The sequence below is a fragment of the Podarcis pityusensis genome (genome assembly GCF_964106645.2).
Source record: "Podarcis pityusensis genome assembly, chromosome: 1".
In the NCBI taxonomy this organism is placed as follows: domain Eukaryota; kingdom Metazoa; phylum Chordata; class Lepidosauria; order Squamata; family Lacertidae; genus Podarcis; species Podarcis pityusensis.
The window spans coordinates 74,353,868-74,375,899 of NC_138028.1; the positions used below are offsets into that span (position 1 = coordinate 74,353,868).

The following is a 22,032-nucleotide window of genomic DNA, read 5'->3' on the forward strand; positions in this document are numbered from 1 at the left end:
CTAACAGAGCTGAAATACATAACTGTAGTAAGCCAGAGAACAAATTTAGCTTTCTGCAGAAACTTCCCATTCAGTTTTCTTGACAGGCCATTCAATGCTGCCCATTCAAATCCTCTCAGATGAACCTACAGCAGATTTCTCTTGTGGGTACGTCTCTCCCCCTACCCCTCATTTTACTGGAATCTGGACTGTGGCCCAGTATAGCCTCACAACAGTTTCTAAGCAAAATCAAGATGGAGACTGACTGTATATCATTAGTTACTGTGTGGGCAGGTCAAAAATCAGCAGATACTGGTGCTGTGTGCCCTTGCAGGAACTAAGTTTTCTATTAGGAGTGTTCCTAAGAACAACCTCTTCCTCACCCAACCCAAAGTCCTGTACAGTATCATGGCAATTTATAGCATTGTGGGGCTGTGGACACCTTTTTCTTTAGCTTCTGATAACTACCTGCCTGTGATACGGGGGCTTTGTCTGATTAGTTCTCCATTAAGCAGAAGCTGCCACTTTGGCATGCCACCAAAACCCAAGGGAACTGCCAAGTGCTGGGGGGGGGGGAGTTACTGGCTGGCTGCCACAAGTGCTATTTTCATGTGAATGACCCTCAGCTGGCCTGTAGGGGAGGATGAGGCCTGTTTGCCTGTAGACACCAGAATGTAGAGGCAAGATAATTTCTTGATGGCAAAAAAAAAAAAAAAAAAAAAAAAGAACCACAGTTTTATTAGGATATGCTCTGCAGTGGGATAAAAGTGTTCTGATTTCTTTCTGATTTCTCTTCCCCAGTGTTAGTGACAAATCATACTTCTCCTGTCCCATCTCAAGCCCTGGCTTGAGCCCTGGCATTGTTCAAAGAGCCAGCTGCTGTAATGCAGTTCTCCTGATGGGAGTGGGAGTCCCAGCACATCTGGAAGTTGGGGAAGTAATGAACAGTATCTAGCAGCATAGAGTAAAAGGACAAAGTACTTTCTTCCCACAACCAATAAGAATCTAAGGAGTGTGCACTGGTTAGTATGGCAGCGAATAGGAGGGGTTGTGCCAGTTAGCAACTGCCCAGACAGGTGGCTCTTCCACCCTTAAAAGACAAGATTAAGTCTAGCTCCCACTGGCTGCTCTGCGTCATGCAGATGATACGAATGAAGCTGAGCTCTGGCTTCCCACCTCCCCACTTCCTGCCAGACCACCCCCAAAACAGGTCCCTCTCAGTTGCTATGCAAGAGGATGGAAGGAGTCTGTTTGGGTTTACTTACACTGGGCACAGAATCTAAATGACGTGATTTAAGGAGAATAAAGGAGAGAAAGGTTGGTTGACAGAGACCAAGGGCCAGATCCAACCAAGTAGGTGTGCCAGCAGGAGCCAGGGCAATGAATCCTACCAGCACAATGGTACTTTCCCCGCCATGTGCCCCCCTCCCCCCAAAACAGCTCAGGAGGGGAGTCTGGATAATCCCTAGAAGAACACACAGGGGGAGGAGAGGGGAGATCATTCCTTTTGCGAGCTGAAATGCTTGCACCAATGGAACAACTGGAAGAGCATGGCGCTGAATTCCTCCCCTACAAGGAGCACAAGGAGCTGTATGGAGGAAAGTGCAAAAAGAGGAGTGGGAGATGGGAGCAAAGGAAACAGATAAGAAGGAGATTACAGGGAAATGTGGAACACAGTAGCAGCAGCTCTTGTGCTTGACCCTGTACACTTACTTTCTGGTAAGGCAGCCCTGAAAATTATGCCAAGCTTTTCTTAGAGCTTAAGAAAATAGGAGCAGAGTCCTTCTGGAGTGCCAGTGATTTCTTACGAATTTAGAAAATAGACTTGCAGAAGAATGGCTACTAGTGGCACAGAATTGGAAAGGATTCGAACATCTGTGTATCTCTCTTTGGAAGAAGAATGTATTGTCTATTGCTGTATCAGAACAATTAACAAGGAGATTACATGCACTGAATAACAGAAATGATGTAGACAATTTTCTTGAAATGTAGCATCCCTTTGTAAAATACTTTACTGATAATCCTGAAGAATGGCAACTACCGAAATCACAGATTGGACTTAACTAGATTGATCTATCCTGGAGGGGGAAGGGGAGTGAGTTGGGATTTTGTTTTTGTATTCTTTTCTTTTTCTTTTTTTTATTGTTATATATTGGAAATCAATAAATCTATATTTTAAAAAATAAAATAAAATAGGCTTGCAGGGAGGGGATGAAATTTTTACACACACACACACACACACACACACACGGATGATGATAAATAAGCCCCTTTGAGGGTTGATATGTGTTATACTACTGGCATAGTCATGTTACATTCCTACTGATTTTATTTCCTATGACCACAGCCCCTTGGTGAAATGACAATTAATTTTTACTAGTTTCTCTATAAAAATACAATGTATTTGGAATAAAAGGTGAGGAAAAGGTCTCCATTTCAGTTTCATGCAAAATCTGAATGCTGTAAAAAGTGGTGATGAACTGAAATGAACCTGGCCTGAAATAAAAATGAAGCATTGCTTTTAAGTAAGCTACAAAGGTTTTAAAAATATGAACATTTCCACTTTCTGGTAGTTCAGCTATGTATGGGTTTGCTATGTAAATCAAAACCACCTCTCCCTTCTCTTCACTCTAGGGCTGAGTGATTCTCATTGGTCAGCAATGCTCGTTTTAACAGTGGATTCTAATTAAACTGAAGCACCCCTCTCTCTGTTCAGGGGCACTAATTAAGCCTGCCAGACCTCCATATTTTGTCAGGCCTAGCTGTGCCCAACATGTCGCTTGCTGCAACTCTTCGCCTCCCTATGTTCACTAGATGGTACACAATGCCATACTCGCAACTGGTTGCACCTTATCAACTGCAAATCAAAGCTTTGACCTACACTCATTCTTGTATAAACATTACTTGTCTACTCTTCATTTAGAAAAACAATACTCTATTCACAGTGTCTGAGCCATCTAGTCTTATATCAGGAATTTTAGATGACATTCTCAATGAGAGAGGTTTTTTTTACTAACCAGATGACTTGCTTATGGCTTACAGGCTTGCGGAGTTTTCCAACGGAATTGAGCATGACTTTCTGTTTTATTCCAGAGGCATTTGCATTTACCATTTTTGGTTTTAAAAGGTTATTCTTTCCCCAGGTACTGTATGCGTTTACATTCTTCCATAAAGATTTCAAATTACTACTAGTAAGTCACAGAATGTGGAAAAGCAAACAGTTTTAATGGATACACTAACCTATGCTGTCTTTCTTCTTTCACCCGTAGGGTTAACAGAGATTTACAAGTGGCCAGTGATTTCTTTTTTTAAAAAGCACCTTGATTAACCCAACTTTACACTAGAAGAAATATAATTTCTAACCACAGGGGCCCCCACTGCAGTATGTGAAGGGATGGGATAACATAAGAAACTTATCGTGTACGTTTTCCCACTGGGTTTGAAAAATCAGTATGCAGTTTGTCATTTTGAGAAGGCAAACAGTGAGAAGTAAAAGGAGTAAGCAGCCCCATTTTCCACTGCTCTTCTGCTCTCAACTGCACTGCAGACACTTTTCAGCTTCCTCCCTCGGACCCAAACACTTACAGCTCGGGGAAAGAAACATTCTAATGCAAGGACATGCTGCCTGGCTCTTAAAAAGCACACTGAAGCTTTGCCCACACCCATTCACTCTGCATCCAGTGTACTCCCACTGCTGGTTTGAGAAGTAGTGTACAATCAATGTTAGCCATAATCTACATCTATCCTATATCCATCCTCTTGTTTCGATCCAATTTGGGGAAGAAAGAGTGGCCTAGCCACATTTTAAGCTAGTAAAGCGTACACAGCATTAGATGTGTTAGTACTTTATGTGTTTCACGAGAAAGCCTTCCATGGTGTGCAGAGTTTTCACCTGCACTCGTGGTATGCACATTTATTACATTGAATTAGCTCCTGTAGGATCTAATCTCAAGGATTGCCTGCAGTTCCCTCAAAAGAAACTATAAGCCCAAAAGAACATAGAAGCTGCTGATTTGTCTAATGGTATTGCGAAAACAACATCACCTTGCCGACAGAGGTCTGTATAGTTAAAGCTATGGTTTTCCCAGTAGTGATGTATGGAAGCGAGAGCTGGACCATAAAGAAGGCTGATCGCCGAAGAATTGATGCTTTTGAATTATGGTGCTGGAGGAGACTCTTGAGAGTCCCATGGGCTGCAAGAAGATCAAACCTATCCATTCTGAAGGAAATCAGCCCTGAGTGCTCACTGGAAGGACAGATCCTGAAGCTGAGGCTCCAATACTTTGGCCACCTCATGAGAAGAGAAAACTCCCTGGAAAAGACCCTGATGTTGGGAAAGATTGAGGGCACAAGAGGAAGCGGACGACAGAGGGCGAGATGGTTGGACAGTGTTCTTGAAGCTATGAACATGAGTTTGACCAAACTGTGGGAGGCAGTGGAAGACAGGAGCGCCTGGCATGCTTTGGTCCATGGGTCACAAAGCGTCGGACACAACTAAATGACTAAATGACAACAAATTGCGAAAGCATCTCTTACTCTGAAGGACGACAAGGAAGAGCAGGATTACAGAAACTCAGATTATAAATCAAAAGCTGATCTTTTGTTGTTATAGGTTTAAAAAGCTGGGAAGTAGCTGAAAGCCTGCAATGCATGGGGAGGGCTGCCTTGTTTTTCATTAACATGAGGAAGGAAGGAAGGAGCAGGAAAACTTCTGTTCTTTGATCATTCAACAGGTCAGCAGGCTGATGTTCAGCAATCTGACTGTGGGAAAGATGGGATAGAGAGAGCAAGAAGAGCTTGTCCCTTGCTCACTCTGCATTTCCAATGCCAAAGCAGTGCACACGACTTTCTCCTGGAGGAGAAAGGATAGTGTAGGAAGAAATATGAAGTCTATTACTGTCCCTTTCCATTATTGTGCCAGTGAAAGGTTCATGTGACTAAATCCTGAGGAACCATTTCTCCCATGAAAACATATTGTGGGCTAGAGAATACTGAAAAGGAACTAAAGGATGTTAAAAAATAATTATAATTGCATCTTGGTGAAATATGAGAACCCAGCTCCTTTTATTAGAAACCTAAGCCTGATGCACAAGAATTGCTTTCATGACCTCTCTGCCTTTTCTTCTCATTTATTTTCTAGCCATTGTGCTGATGGCTTCCTGTCGGCTCCTATCTCTGCTCCTTCCCATAATACTGGAACTCTGCGTGAATAGTCATTGTTAAAAAAATTAGCTTTGTATATACTCTCCCCCCAAAAAAAATCATTATGACACTCCAACACTCCTGAGCTTGGTAAAACTGGTTAACTCATTTTGTGTCTCATGTACATTTAGGTTTCATGGCATGAAGAAGAATAAGACAGGACATGGGATTCAGTTTACTGATTTTATCTTCTGGCAGCAATAGGCAAGAGGACACAAGCTGTTCCATTTGTATAAATATTTCGACCACCTTCAGCCCAGCCATAAAGATTAAGCGAAATGGATTTCCATCACCACTGAATACTCTACACAGTAGATGTTTCTTAAAGTAGGATTTTATCATATTTTTAAAAATGGAAAGAATTAAAACACAGGGGAGAAATTTAGCCATTTTTACTTTTCACAGGTTTTTGTACTTTCCTGGTGTCATTCTTCACAAGGATTAATGCCTGCTGTGAATTCACATTTTCTTTTTATAATATACTAATATGATTCAAGGGTAAAGCAAATGAGAGAAATATTATGTTGCATAGAAATAAAACACAAACAACTTTGTGTCATCCTTACACTTGATACATAGTCTAAACATTAGTCTAGATAATTTACATACACAAAAGGGAAGCATCATTCTTCATGCCAATCACATGTGTTCCATCCTGGGAGGGAGCAAGCATAGTTTCTCCAAGCCAATAAGGACAAATACAAACATACCTACCCCCCCCCAATTTTATGTGGTGTGCTGGGAAAGAGGATAACTGGGCAGGCAGGGGTGGGGGGAATCCCACCACAAGGCAGAATAAGGGTGTGTGGTATGACCGTGCTTGGAGGAGATGGGTCTTTAGCACTTGCCAACTGAGGTTCAGAGAAGGGGAGGTGTAAATTTGAAGAGGAACCTCTTCTTGGGTTTTGTCAGACAAGAAGCAAAGATTACCTTGAACACTGGGGGATATGTTGGAGCTTAGGTAAAGGTAAAGGACCCATGGGGTTGCAGCGCTCATCTTGCTTTCAGGCCAAAGGAACCGGCGTTTGTCCACAGACAGCTTTCTGGGTCATGTGGCCAGCATGACTAAACCGCTTCTGGCGCAACAGAACACCATTATGGAAACACCATTTACCTTCCCAACACAGCGGTACCTATTTATCTACTGGCACTGGTATGCTTTTGAACTGCTAGGTTGGCAGGAGCTGGGATAGAGCAATGGGAGCTCACTCTGTCTCGGGGAATTGAACCGCCAACCTTCTGATTGGGCTCAGTGGTTTAGACCACAGTGCCAACCGTGTCCCTAGGAGCTTAAGTGTCACATCGTGGGACCACATTGGGCAAAAGATTGGATGACCCTCGGGATCCCTCGCAATTCTATGATTCTTTGTTTCTTTCCTGGAGCTGATAAAGGAGCAAGGTAGCAGCAGTCACTTTGGAAGTGCCTTTGAAACTTGAATTGAACAAGAACCTGAATCCAATATCTGAATTCTTGAACAGAACAGGTGGATGCTTGTGCATTCTTAGTTTGGCATGCATAAATGAACATATGAAACTCTTATATAATGAGTCAGACTGTTGGTCCACCTGCCTCAGTACTGTCAACACTGACTGACAGTAGTTCGCCAGGGTTTCAGAAGGGAGGCCTATCTGGGGATTAAGGGAGGGAACTTCTGCACAAAGAACAAGTGTGCTACTGCTGACAGCCCCTTCCTATTTTGACTCACTGGGATATGCATGAACATGGAGGTATTAGGGTTTTTTTCTCAGTGGTGCTCCACACTCAAGACATCCAGCCATATAAAAGACCCCACTGTATGTTGTTCTTTGTCATGCAAAGTTATCTTTGCCTGCACAGGACCCTAGGCTTTATATTCTGTAATCGTGTCTTTTTGTATTTCTCTTGAAACATCCATACGACCTAGTTTTATGGCCTTCATAGCACACAAAGCCCCTAGTTTTATTTGTCAGCATCTGTCAGAAATTACCTCAGAGAAGAAACTACAGAGTTGTTTTCTGTGACACAAGGACTGTTCCTGTGCATGTTCCATGTTTTCATTTGGTGTGGCAAAAGAATTTTGTACCACATAACCACTGACCACAAGAGATGCACCTGTAGCAACTCAAACGTTGGCAAGCAATCTTTTAAAAATCCACATCAATTAACATGCCTCCATGTGACCTGGGGCACCTCTGAGCAGAAAGAAGTGGATATGAAAGTGTGTTTGTTTTACCTTGACATGCTATGCAATAAGACATTTCATTCCATATTTATTTAAGGATTTTAGCAGTATGCCTGGTGGGAGATGAATGAATGTTTTCATAGTACCGTTGCTCAAATTGTAGCCTTCTACTTTTAACTGAATACCGAAAGATGGCAAAACCCTCTGCATCTTGACTGTTCACAGGTGTGTCAGAAAGCATTTTTAATTTCTCTGTTTCATTGTTTTACAGTTCATTGCTTCTGTTAACGTGCTTAGAATGCAAAAGTTATTTTATGAGAGACTCATAAGTCAGGAGAAACACCCACAATAGCCTCCATTTTCTTGCCATCTAAATAGTAAAATCTTAGAACTGTCAAGTTGGAAGGGATCCCAAGGGTCATCTAGTCCAACTCCCTGCAAAGCAGGAATCTTTTGCCCAATGTGTCATGCTCGACCGGCTGAGCTATAAATGGTCTCAGCTTGCTCACCTTAAGGATCTTGGAGGATCAAAGAAGGCAGCCGGAGGAAGGGGGAGGGACAGGAAAAGAGAGAGAGAGAGAGAGAGAGAGAGAGAGAGAGAGAGAGAGAGAGAGAACATGCACTCGAAAAGCTCCAAACCTTTTCTGCAATAGCTGGCGAAGCAAAATTGTGAGGCTAAAATCCAGTTAGCCAATGAGGAGTTTTCAGTCTCACCTCAAGTATTCAGCTAACTTTGAAGTACTTTTAATGAAAACTGTAACAGCTAGAACACTTATTTAAGTTTATATAAAGGTAAAGGTACCCCTGCCCGTACGGGCCAGTCTTGCCAGACTCTAGGGTTGTGCGCTCATCTCACTCTATAGGCCGGGAGCCAGCACTGTCCGCAGACACTTCTTGGTCACGTGGCCAGCGTGACAAGCTGCATCTGGCGAGCCAGCGCAGCACATGGAATGCCGTTTACCTTCCCGCTGGTAAGCGGTCCCTATTTATCTACTTGCACCCGGAGGTGCTTTCAAACTGCTAGGTTGGCAGGCGCTGGGACCGAACGACGGGAGTGCACCCCGCCGCGGGGATTCGAACTGCCGACCATGCGATCGGCAAGTCCTAGGCGCTGAGGTTTATAGCTATTGCCTAAGTAAATGTTGCCAACGCTGAATTCTGAAATTTAGTTTAAAAAAATCACATTATCAAATTTATTTAGCAATAAATAGAATAGGATCCATGCTCTTCTCAACTATTTATTCAGACTTGTCACTCCTCAACTGCATGGCCTTAAAGAAGGTATAACCTTGTTATGCAAATACCAGTGGGACCTGCAACAAAAAAGAGCACAGAACTCCCCAGTCAGTGCATGGGGAGCGTTTAGTGAAATTTATATCCCTTAGGAGGAGAAACTAAAAATCTCCCCTACTAGCAGGGAGGCTAGTAAGAGCAGATGCCCTACAAGTTATATGTTCCACTAACTCTGAAACACATTTAAAAAAGAAGAAAACCATGTCCCTACACCAAACCCTTAAGGACCTCTAAATATTTCAGAATCTAGCCTCTTCAGCTAGCAATGCTTTTTTTTTTTTTTTAAGGTGAGTGGTGCTGTTCATCTAACACCATTACAGATGCAATAAAAAATATTTTTTTCACATTCTTCCTTGCTCTTACCCAAGTCTATTCCTGTTATACCCTACAGAGAGATGCTCAGCCAAAAATAGTAGTATTAGTACATAGAAGAAAGTATAAAGTGACAGCTGGCTTATCTAATTGTGCCTTGGTAACTGAGTATCTGTTTTTCTACTCAAGGACCACTTACTGCCCTTTAACCAAAGCAGCTGCGTAATGCATTAACTGTTACAAGATGAAATACACTATTTGATTTAAGATTGAGGAGGGGAGACGAGGAGGAGGAGAGCCAAAATCCTACTGCAGCAGTTTGGTATTAACTGGCTTTGACATAAATTGCACGTGGCATAGACCATCTGGCTTAAGAAACCAGGCACAGCCCGGGCTGTCCTAGGATACTCTGCTTCTTTCCGTGACTGACTGTAATCAGGGAGAAGCAGGCTTTAGCAGCAGAGATTTGCTGCAGGTACCAGTGCCAGCACACACAAAAGAGGCCGTGCTTGCTTTCAGGCACTGGGATATGGCCAACTTTAAAGAGAACTTTTTTGTAGAATATATGATGGTAGGCAGTAAATAATTTGTCTTGATTAAAAACAAGCAACAAAGCTGCATCCCTCTCCCTTGCAGGTGGGGGGGGGAGTGAGCCAAACTGAGCCTAAGGCTTGCCGATAAAACGGTCGGCGGTTCAAATCCCTGCGACGGGGTGAGCTCCCGTTGCTCGGTCCCTGTTCTTGCCAACCTAGCAGTTCAAAAGCACGTCAAAGTGCAAGTAGATAAATAGGTACCGCTCCAGCGGGAAGGTAAACGGTGTTTCTGTGCGCTGCTCTGGTTTCGCCAGAAGCGGCTTAGTCATGCTGGCCACATGATCCCAAAACTGTCTGTGGACAAACGCCGGCTCCCTCGGCCAGTACTATTTGTAAATGTAGATCTGAACTGTGAATGTGAAAGACCAGGAATGTTTTTCTCACTTGTACTTTCTGGGGAACACTGATGGGATTCTGCCACAGGATCCGGTGTGAACAGGATTGGTTGCGACTGAGTGACTTTAAGCAAGCCATTTCCTGGCCCGAGAAAAGCCCAGAACCCAACATCACTAGAATTTGTGCTCTCTCACCCATATAATTCATTTTGTTGAAGTAGCTAATTAGCTACAGCAACTTTGGTATACTTTCAAAAACAAAAATACACCAGAGTTTAGCAAATGTCATGGTCTAATAAGCAAAATGCCTTGCATATTACTGAAAACCTTGACAAATATATTAAAATGCCAACCCTTTAATGTCTGGCAAATTAATGACTGATAAGTACATTTTAAAAAGCCCTGCCCTGAATCTTTGAGGTGCTGCAGACTTTCTTACTGCATGCTAGCACATTATTATTCTGCAGGCTGTCACACAGGATCATAGTGGATTTAGGATTTTACTCTAGGGCTCTGGGGCACATTATTCAGTGCACCACACTGCGTGTTTTACAGTGCAATATTATACATGCTTGTCAAAAGTAAGCCCTGTTAGGTTTAGTAGGGCCTGAGTCCTCAAAAAGGGGTGTTTTGTGGGTGTGGCGGGACAATGCAGGAGGAGACTTATCTCTATTCCAAACTGCATGCAGCTCAGTCAGATGACCTTGCAACTCTATTTTAAACATTTGTTTTCTCTTTGCCTGGTTTGGGTGACTCAGCCAGAAGAAGCCCTGCTGCTGAATGGAGTTTGTATTAGGTAGGGCTGTCGCAAGCAGTGTCTGAACGGAAATTGCTGATGCCCAGGAAAATCTGGATGTATGGCAACCCATGTTTGAATTTGGTGAGTCTGCCCTCCAAAAAGAAAAGAAAAAGTGGAACAATTTTATCCAAAAACTTGTTTCCCCCCCAGATTTTGGAAAAGAAAGCTCAACAACTTTTGTAGGGGTAAATTATACAGACATAATTTACCCCAGCATAATTTTTATGCTGACTTTATATCATTTTGATTGCTCTGTAAGTAAACACATGTAAAATAAGTATTGCCATCAACCCAGAGGTGACATTAACCATGTTTGGTCCATTTCTGCTTGTTTGAAATGCCAAAGAATCTGTCAGATTCTGACTCCACCCGCCACCACCCCCTTCCCGGAATTTTCTTTTGTTAGTCACATTGTGAATGTGTCATGTGTGTGAGGATCTGCCTTTGTTTGCAAATCAACAAAAATGGTGGCATTTAATGGAAGCCAAAAATATTTGTGAAATGCATCCTTGTTTTTGGAACAGCACTACCAAACATCTGTCACCCCAATAATCCTTAAAACAGTCCTGTAAGGTGGGTCAGTAACATTACCCATGTGCTACAGAAGAAGGTCAGCGGCTAAGATAATAGGGGCACCCCAGTGTGTTCACATGAAGGGAGCACTGAACAGACAAACACCTGACTCATAGTGAAACATACTGAAAAGGCACCTGCTTTGGTATAAAAGAACATGGTCATAGCTTAGATTATAGTTTAGTGTGCCCAGAGTTCTTGCAGCACTATGATTTGGCAAAAAGGGAGACTGAATCATTTGATCCATCTTTTATGCTGCATGTGAGCTTATCTATAAGTTTTGTTTCTTCTTTTCTTCCCTACCTTTCTACTCCGAGAGTCTTTATTATCTCATATTTGACTGTAACCATGTAGCAAGAATCCATGCTAATGCTGTAAAAACTGATCATTAAAATTAATCTTTTTACCACAATGCCACAAAACGTTTATAGGGAATTTTGCACAATATCTGGCAACTTTAATTGAGGAAAGCATTGTTAGAAAGGAAATTATATATATATATATATATATATATATATATATATATATATATGTGTGTGTGTGTGTGTGTGTATATATATATGTATGTGTGTGTGTGTGTGTGTGTGTATATATATATATATATATATATATATATATATATATATATTCTAAACTCAATTTGACTTAGGGCTGATGAGCATTACAACACATGAAAGGGATCAGAAATTAGTCTCCTGCTAGCTGGCTATTTGAAGGGCTGGTCTGGAACTTCCTCATTAAGAAACAGGAAAGAACCTAGCAATTTTCCATAACCGGATTGCTCTAAAACTACCTAAAGCAAGATAATGTGGTAAGCTTGTCTTTATCTCTTTGCTTCCCCTTGGCATTTTAGTTCCACTTCAGATCCCCATTCTTTGAAGATGCTATCTAGCTAGTTAGAAAGAGGCACAAGGACTCTGAATCATGATATGTATAGTCTAAGCACTTAACTAAGGAAATGTGCTGCCTGACACAGACCAAGAGGGCCATGACAGGCTAAAGGAATTTCCAGCTACAGAATTCCTTGCTCTACTGCATCGATTGTCTTAAAATTTCCAGAAATGGGACAGAAGCTTCGTTTAGAGATTTCATAACCACACACCTGCGATCATGCAGATGATAAATGCCAGGTATCTAAATACTTTATCAGTGGGGGCACTATTCAAAGAGTATTTTTGTGAAATTGATGCCAGCCTGCCCAAGCATTCTTCAGTCTTGCCTCAAAAAACATAGAAACCGACTTAACATTAAAATATTTATTTGCTAGTCAAATACTGGGCCCCAAATCTCTTCTCCCAGATATTTGTCCTTTTTATCCAACACTGTAGTACATTAAAACTATTTTTCCCTTTGACATTTACATTGAGCCCTCCATTCCCCAATCACCTGTTTTTCTCAAGTGTCCTTCACTTCGCTTAAGAGACTGGTATCATTTGGGATCTCTACTCATGTATTTTATATTACTACTCTAAGTTAGCAGATTTTTCAGTTTGGCTGCGTTCCGTTTTAAGGCAGTGTTTGACATTATAAAAAGTACTAAACAAGGAAGCATGAATTTGTGATTCATGTATATCATTATCTCCCTTTAGGTGCCTCCATTATACACCTTTAGGCACCAGGTGAAAATGTTCCTCTTTAACCATGCCTTGGGCTGACTGGCATCCAATGCCCTTTTAAAATGTGTTGTAGAAGGGAGGATTACTGGGTTTTCTTTGTTTTTATTTGTATTATATATTTTATGTTTTTTATATTGTGCTTTTATGTTGTGAACCACCCTGAGATCTACAGGTATAGGACAGTATACAAATTTGATAAATAAATGAATACATATGGTGTTAAGTGGGGAACTCATATAGCTTGCTGTGGGAGAGATATACTTTTTTTGCTTTGCTTTCCACAGAAAGTGCTTCCTCTGTTGTTGCTTGTTTGTAAAGTACAAATCTGCCCCTGAACAGCACTCCTCTTTGGTTAGCTTACTTGTTAAAAATATATATCTATAACAATCTATCTATCTGTTTTTCTCTCTATATATACACACACAAACCCCAAAAACCTGTATGGTTTTTCTATCTCACCGCTTTTAAACCATAGATTCCATAGCTGTTGGTAATCACATTCTTCTTGACCAATAACATTCTCTTTGGCTAGTAATCTCTCTTAAATCTTATCATTAACTTCACAAACACATCTGTCTTGCAGCATTTCCAAATGTCTTAGACACTTCATTTAATTTTATCTGATCAGCTACATCTACTGATACAGCCTCATCTTGCCTTAGTATTCTGTTATGTAATGTAAAACATACCACAATAAATACTTGACTTGGGGGGGTTAGTGTTCGGTTTAAACGTTTTGTAAAACACTGCATGCCCCCCACCCCTGCCCTTCATGTCTTTGGGACTGCAACAGATTTATCAAGAAATAACATGCACCCCTCTAGCAGTCACCGAGAACTTTAAACTCTAGCTGTTTCTAGAAAGTAATCTCATTAGCTAGAAATCATGAATAATTTTCCATATGTTGCTGCCAACCCTTCGCTGCACTATACTCAACCGTTTTCTATAATATACAGTTCCGTTTTCTCTTTCACCATCCTACAAAAACAACAAGCAAGCTCCATGCAGCCTAACAAGTAACAGGCTGCAGAAATAAAAATTAAAAATGCAGTTGAAACTCCACCTTAATTATATTGAAAGCAAAAGGTCAAGTGTGCAGCATGGCTCCATCCCATAATAGCCTTTAAACCTTTATTAATCATTGTATTATCACAGGGGATTATATCTTGTTTCCACTCAAACTAACAGTTTCAGTGGTGGGAAAAGCTTCCAGATTCCTTCACAGTGAAACTCACCTACTCCCTCCTTCTTTGTCAAATGTCACAAAGATTTCACTGCCACAAAATGAAAGATTCTGTGAGGTGTGAATTGAACATGAGAGAAACAGAATTTTCCTGTTGCTTCCTTGGTTTTTGGCTGCATGGGGTTATGAGCCCAGAATTGGAATCCAAAAGGGTGTTTTAGGTACAGCCAAGGGCTTGTACCTGCTCATGAATTCATTAAAGACCCATTCCATAGCATAAGCTATCTTGAACCTTGGTTTGCTCTGTGTTTGGCAGTGTGTGCACTTATTTGAAATTCTGGAGTTGAAAGCCCTCTTGGGCATATAGAATTAGTTGTGCAGCGATTTGGAAATTGTTTAAAATCTCCCGTTAGGTCCAATCACTTTCTCTACTGTGCTACATATTGCACACCAGGACTGTCGGAACAGGGCTGGGAGTTATGGGACAAAACAAAAGAAAAATTAAAAATCCAGGGTGCAACACACTTTTAAACCAACTTTCTACTTCTTTTTCTGTTACACATTGTTATCCATCTTATTTAGTATTTCAGTATTTATAACGGAACTTGTTTATTCTAATAGGAGTTCTGATTTTTCAATATGATTTTGCAAATATCCTTTAAACACCTTCCAGTCCTTGTCTATCTTCTCTTTTGGTGGGAAAAGGAAGCATGTGTGGGATTGAGTGTGTGTATGTATGAATATTTTAAAGGATTGTATGAAATGTATGTTTGTCTGTATATTCGCAATATGTATGTATTAATGTTGAATTATTTTAATAAAAAAAATTCAGGGTGCAAGAAATGGAACTCTGTAAGAACAGGCAATAAAAGACATCAAAAGAAAACTCTGTATGTTTCTTGAACCATGTAGGTCCTGAGCAGTCAGGGTACAAATGCCTTATCTCCTGCTCTGAAGGGTAGAACTCGAACCAATGGATTCGAGGTACAAGAAAGGAGATTCCAACTGAACATATGGAAAAACTTTCTGACGGTAAGAGCTATTTGACAGCAGAACCATCTCCCGGTGAGGTTGAGGACTCTCCTTCCTTGGAGGTTTCTAAACAGAGGTTGGATGGCCATCTGTCATGGATGCTTTAGCTGAGATTCCTGCATTGCAGTGGGTTGGACTAGATGACCCTTGGGTCCCTTCCAACTCTAGGATTCTATGCTTCTATGATCTCCTGCACCACTGGCACTCTACAAGTCTGGCTGATTGAGCTCTGTCCTTCAAGGTCAGCATCTAGGTTGTAGTGCAGTCTTTCTCAACCTTGGGTCCCCATGTGTTGTTGGGCTACAACTCCCATCACCCCTAGCGACCAGGACCAGTGGTCAGGGATGATGGGAGTTGTAACCCAACAACATATGGGGACCTGAGGCTGAGAAAGGCCCTTGTAGTGCTAACTTCCAGAGAGTAAAACTTGGCTATGTAGCTACAAACCGAACCCTCGTATGTGCACATGATTATTTAATTGTACCAGTTCTATGCTCACTGTATCTTGTGGCTTTGTTGGATGTAAACAGGCAAGAGACCAGTTCAGGTAGAAGCATCCAGGTATAAACCGCAGAACATAAACACACACTGAGGTGCGCATCTTTCTGTTTTCAAAACCACTGTCTGGATATGGCCTGAAAAGCACAGCTTACTCCACAAAGGAAATATTTTGGAAGTATACTTCCTTTTCCTCTTCTCTTGAGATGCCCTTCCTTCTAAGCAATCAAAAGCTTGTAACGAATGAGTTCTCTGATCTTCTAACTCTTGTTTCGCAACTGAGAGTCAAACTGTTAACTTGGATTTAACATCGTCGTATAAACAACAAGCTCACTGAATGGAAGAATCTGAAGAGCCAGATTAAATGTCCTTGATATAAAAAATAAATTGCTGACAAGGAACCCTGTAAAATGTTGCTAAAGACTGTTGCCAGCAATGTCATCGTAAATCAGACAGGTTCTTAGAAACGGCTCCGTAGCTAACCTAGGTGATGATACAAAAAACAGCCTATTGTTACCGAAAGAGGATTGTATGACACCGCTTGACATTCCATCATACCTCTTACCTGGCCTACAATCAAGATTCTAATATTGTTCTCTCCCTCCCCCATTTTTCTTTTGCTTGAGGAAGACTAAAACCACTTCATTTTACAGGGATGATGTACACAAGGCACAAGACATTAGCCATGCTGAAGGCTAACAGTGTCAAGAAACAGGGAAAGAAAGGCAGTAAGAGAGAGCTGGGTTTTCCTTTCTCTAGAGACGATTCCACTGCAACCTACAGCCTCTAGTAGTTGTTATGCAAAAGCAGGACAGACATAAGAGCTGGCTAGACTGGGCTAAATGGCAGCCTTGTGTATGATCACAGAGTTGGAGGAGACCAATACAGCTCCCTTCTGTGAGGCAGGGCTATCCACCTATCACCCCTTCCCCCAAATAAATACATGGGATCTGAATCAGAGATGAAACAAAGGGCAAGTATCTTTTGACATGTTACCTCCTTCACATGGAGGTGGAAGCATCAGTTGCAACACCTCAGTATAGTTCAATCACTTCCCCATGGACCCTATTTTTTCACCACACCTATATTACAAAATAAAGATGAGAAAATGTTACATTTGCAGTCTCCTCTAATGATCCCTATGGGGGGGAAAAATCTTGTTTTTTTTTTTCCTGGGTTAAAAACTGTTGAGGTTTCAGAAAACTTAGAAAAACAAAATTGATTTAATTGTTGAAAGAGGTTCGCCCCTCCTTTTAAACTTCCTCCCTGCAGACTCAGTGTACCAAGCCTGGTTACTTCCTGAATGAATACAGGCTGCTTTTTATATATGTAACCTAAAACTCTTTGGCATAGTTACAGAACTTAAGAGAAAAAAGGGGCTAGAAGCTACTACTTCCCTAAGCATTGCCGCAGCACTTTAATTTCTAAAGGGAAAAAAAAAATCTTTCCTCCCTCTGACACCCCCCCACTTGCGCATGCACACACACACACACACACACACACACACACACCACACATCACACCATGGAAAGACTAGCTGACTGTTTTCCTAGCCCTTCCCAGTTTTCTTTGAAGACTGTGTAAGGCCCATAATGAATCCGTTTCTTCATGCCCTAGTTCAGCTTGCCCTGCTGGCTTTTAACTCAAATAGTAATTGAACTTAGAAGGAGACCACTGTGGATGAGATGGAACCTGTTTCTTTCATTCCAAAGCAGCCTTCCTTCCTGACCATAGCTCCTATCGTTTCTCCTAATAAATCTGAATCCTCGTTGCTGTGCCCACAGGTATCTAACAGGCCACAGTCACAATGAGCAGGGAATAGGATACAGGATTACGTGGGCCCTTGTTCTCACCCAGAAAGGGCCTTCACGTTCTCAATTCCTGACTTAACAGAGCAGTATTACTTCAGTTCAGCCAGGCTCTAGATGCAATTTCATTGCTCCACTAATTCCACTTATGAGATCTGGTTTCCCCAATATTTTGTTGGTAGGGGATGCCAGGTAGGGGGATGATCACTGGCAGACTCAACCTTCTTGTGATTTTCATGGACCTGGGATGTGATCAGTTTTTGCTTGGTCTGTTCTCCATGCCTTCCTATAAGAGACTTCTACATGTGCATTAATAGGCACTTTGCACTAGTGGAATAGGGCTGTTGCCTTGAAGCCTTACTAACGGGCTTCCTAGAGGCTTCTGTTGGCCACTATTGGGAAACAAGATGATAAGACTTGATGGACCTGAGATCTGATTCAGAGCAGCAGGGCTCTTTTGACATACAAATGTAAACAGAAGTTGTGTGAAATAGCAGTATGGGAACATTGAGCTCAGGTGATGCTGTACCAATCAACTCTTTGAAGATACTTCATTAGGATGAATTTAGCCAAGTTGTGATTTGCTTTTGTATCATTTTAAAACAGACTAGATGCCAATACCACATTTAAAATGTAATTTTATCCTTTTTTATATGAGACATGAGAGCCATAGAACCATTTTTAAAATAAAAATATATCTTCAACAACTAATTTATCATGACTACAAGGAATTATTACAGTAAAATAAAACCATTTATATTTTTCTTCTATAGACATATCATTCCCCCACTCTATCTAGGCATTCATTTATTCTCATTTTAACTTCACCTTAGATGTAAGAAGACTGCACACAAGAGTTGTGTGGGCTTAGCTTCAAATCCTGCTTTCGTCATCAGTTTATTTTTTAAAATGCTAGACAAAACAGGATTTGAATTATTTAAAAGAAAACTGAATCACTTCAAGTTTGTAGGCCTCTCTGCCTGTTTTATTACCTACAGGAACACAGACATAAACAAATAGTTCCCAGAAAAGTAGTGTACTTAAAAAAGCAAAACAAAAACACCATTGTTTATTTGCCGGCAGCTTACTAATATCTCCCACTTTTAACTTTTGTTTTCAGGATGCGTTCTACAAAACTGTGAAAACACATTCTAAATATATGTAGGGGTTTTCTGAAGTTGAACATATTTTTCCTAAATCGTAACTCACAATCTAGCATTTTAATAATTATAAAGTCAAATCATCCATACAGTCACTGTGGCCATTATTTCATCCAGCAGGATGAAATTTACATTTAATAACAACGTGGCTTAACGAAATGTAAGAGCCTAGGTCAGCAGCATCAGACTTGCTGGACAGCAATCAAGGGCCAGATGCATTGCCACTTTCCTTCACCTGCATCATTAAAATAAATACTGGGGAAATGAGGTCAAAGTGGTCAAAGGCACGAGTCTCTGCAATGACAGGTGGATCTTGTCCACCTGACTCATCATCAGCGACTTTCTCCCTGCTTACCTGCTAAATATGAAAACACACACAACACACACACATGGCCATATTTCAACATTCCACTCCTGCTATATCACTGTCTCAAAGAGGGGGAAAAAGAATGGTCCTGTGCCAAGTGATGCTGCCTAGATTCTGATCAAATCCCCTTGCTTCCATGGCCATCTCTGCTGAAGTGAAGCATGCCTGAGGCATGTTCCCTACACCATAACAGCGTACCCTCCCACCACCTTGGTTGCTGCCATCATCACTGTCACATACATAACAGTGTAGGAGATTGTCTCTCTTGTGGTTATAATGCGCCGACTGTCTCATCTGGTGTCCTACCAAAGTTTTATAACTTCCTTCCTCTATCCTTGCATCACAAGAATTTTTTGGCATGAATCATAGCCACGCAGGAAAATATGGGGGCTGATGCCAAATGTTGTTGCTTTTGTTGATGAAGTGGTAGCTAAAAGTTCACGGTCACGGAAACAAAAGCAGCACTTGGTCCTTGTTGAAGAGAGGGGAGAGGGAAGACTCATGTAGGTCAGCAATGTTGGCGGCACAAAGCAACAACATGAGATATTTTATTCTTGACAAGTAATTTCAGTAGTATGGCTTCAGATGTCTTGCAACTGGGATGTTTTATTATTGTAGGAAATAAGAATATTTTAGCAGGCAGAAACAAAAAGCCTGTTATGACAGCGGAACTGAAAAGTCAGATAATTTTAATTGACAGCAATCACAAGCAGTCCTCAACTTAATAGTAACATCAACTTCACTTGCAGGTGTAATAAAATACTACATATCACATTCCTCGTTGCTAACAAGGTCTGCCATTTTCCAATAGGAAATAAGTTGTTTATTTGGAGTTATCTTTTTATCCCCTACAAAACGAAGTTGATTTCTAACTCGTGTTTATACATATAGGCTCCTGAATTACTTGTAGCAGTGCCTTAGCTGAGATCAGCCTTAACATACTTATTTAAAAAATATAATCATTAGGCAAAGGCAAGAGAATGTTTGTTTGTATGCTTATTTTTGAAAATGTAGAAAGGCACAATACTTTGTCTGATTGAGGCCTACCTTGTCTTCAACTCTGTTCAGCCGGGAACCAATTGTATTAGTCCCTCGGTCTTTGTTTTTTTCTGTATAGAAAGGAACATTTTTAGATGAATATCAGTGTTACAATAGTATAGAATGAAACCATGTGACTGCATTTAACTAGCCTACCAGAGCTACTTAATTGAACGCTGCTGACAGATGGATAATTTTATTACATTAAGAGCAGCTTTTTCATAGTATTGACCCAAGCCTTCCCTTTTAAATGGCTTCGAGTACAGAGTGCTTTCTGCCTTCATACTATGCTTTAAATCATCAGAAAAAATAAAACTACATTCAATTTAGCAAATGTCAATTAAATTAAAGAATAATGTAGCTTTAAAAAAAGTACTACAACAGGAGCTGGCAACAGCACAGATCCTGATATGTATTTGTACGCTTATAGGTGATCACAATGTACAACTTTGATTTGGTCCTCTGAATAATCCTTGATATTATGTGTCTCTCATTAAATATGAACAATGGTTACCAATTTGCTTACAATGGAAGCATACACATAGCCTGGCTTCAGTTATAGAAGGCAAGGAATAATGAACACAAGCCGTTTAGTGGATGGGTCCAGGAATGCCCTAGGTGCAGTTGTTACAACATTCACTCACTGGCAAATATTCCCGTGTGCTAAAATATATACACATATCATTTATTTATTCAGTGACTAGAGAGTGAAACAATTTCCCAATTCTCTTGCACATTTCATATTTGAAATTAGGTATAAGTGTCTGGGGGGCAACAGAATGCAGCCAGCACCCTGGAGGAAGCATCACTGCTGCTTATTAGGGCTGTGTTCAGTGGGACAGGATGGCAACGAGGCTAAGGCAGTGTGGGCTCACTGGCGGAGCCAGCCGAAGCTCCTAGCAGTGTGTCCACACCACCCCAACCTTGCAGCTACCCTGCCCCACCCTGTGCCAACAGTGGCAAAAGCCAATGCTACAGCACTGCCTCATTCCAGAGTCTGCCATGAGTGGATAGCACTGGACTGAAACACTGAAACCTGGTGTGTGGCATGATAGGAGCAAGTTTATTTTCTCCCTCCTTTCAGCTAAGAATCGGGGCAATGTGAGGGATTTATCAGCCCATCAGCAGCATGGTGACATAGCCAAATCTAATTGGCTGTATGCTACTGGAAAGCCATCATGTTCACTGCATGATCCCTGATTAGCTGGGCTCAAACAGCAAAGAAGAAGTCTTTAAGTGAAAAGAAAAACATCTAAGCAACAGCAGATCAGGTACACAACAGCTCTGAACAAGTCCCAAAATTGTGTGAAGGAGTGGATGATAGAGTTATATTTTATGCACCTCTTCTTGTGAATCAAGAACCTAATGATAGAAGATTCTGCATAGCATTAATTATGTTCTAGATATTTTCTAGCCTAACAGTTTAATTGTATTGCAGCCTGCACAAAGTTGGTGGGCTTGCTGACTATGCTGCCTGGTTTTCCAAGTAAGGTCAGGCATTTGACCTTTTTGTTTTCAGTTCCTAACAAGATATATATCAAACAAAACATTAAGTACTATGCATCTACCCTGTGCTCTGTATCGTATGGAAGAGTAGCAATACTTAACACACAGCATATATATGTTTCTAATGGAGACTTACCTGAGACAGAAATAAACAGTGATGGCTTCCCTATAGATTGGTCCAACCTGGTGAGAAAGAAAGTGTTATCAATAAACAAGATAAAAATGTCTTCAGATTTAAACAGGGGAACTGAATAACAACAGTTGTTGCTTCTCTAGCCCCACCCTATGAAGAAAGTAACGCTTGCATAGCTACTGGCTCACTTCTAACGGTCCTTTGAACATTCATCTGGGAATGTCAGAGAGATTGTCTGATCCAAATAGGTCTAGGTCTGCAGTCTGCTAATGCTTTCTAAAACTGCACTGGCAGGATTTCACCACTGAAGGAATTCAGCTTTTATTGAAAGAATTTGTGTGTGGAATTCAAAGGCTTAACTAAAAACAAGTCCACTGGCATTCATTGTTATAGATTGTTTATTCTTTTCCTGTTTGCTTTGCACAATCCTACCCATTTTTTTA

At 41.1% G+C, this 22,032-nt stretch overlaps 1 protein-coding gene across 8 annotated transcripts in view; it reads right to left on the reverse strand.

The window, feature by feature from the left end:
• KCNQ1 (potassium voltage-gated channel subfamily Q member 1) overlaps window positions 1–22,032 on the reverse strand; it is a 329,348-nt gene that overhangs the window by 59,410 nt on the left and 247,906 nt on the right. For all 8 annotated transcript variants that reach the window (XM_080998779.1, XM_080998781.1, XM_080998780.1 and 5 more), the window contains 2 exons: window positions 21,593–21,639; window positions 19,960–20,021 (listed from right to left, as the gene is read on the reverse strand). In XM_080998779.1, coding sequence (XP_080854905.1) covers window positions 19,960–20,021; window positions 21,593–21,639 — 109 coding nt within the window. The remainder of the gene's footprint in view (window positions 1–19,959; window positions 20,022–21,592; window positions 21,640–22,032) is intronic.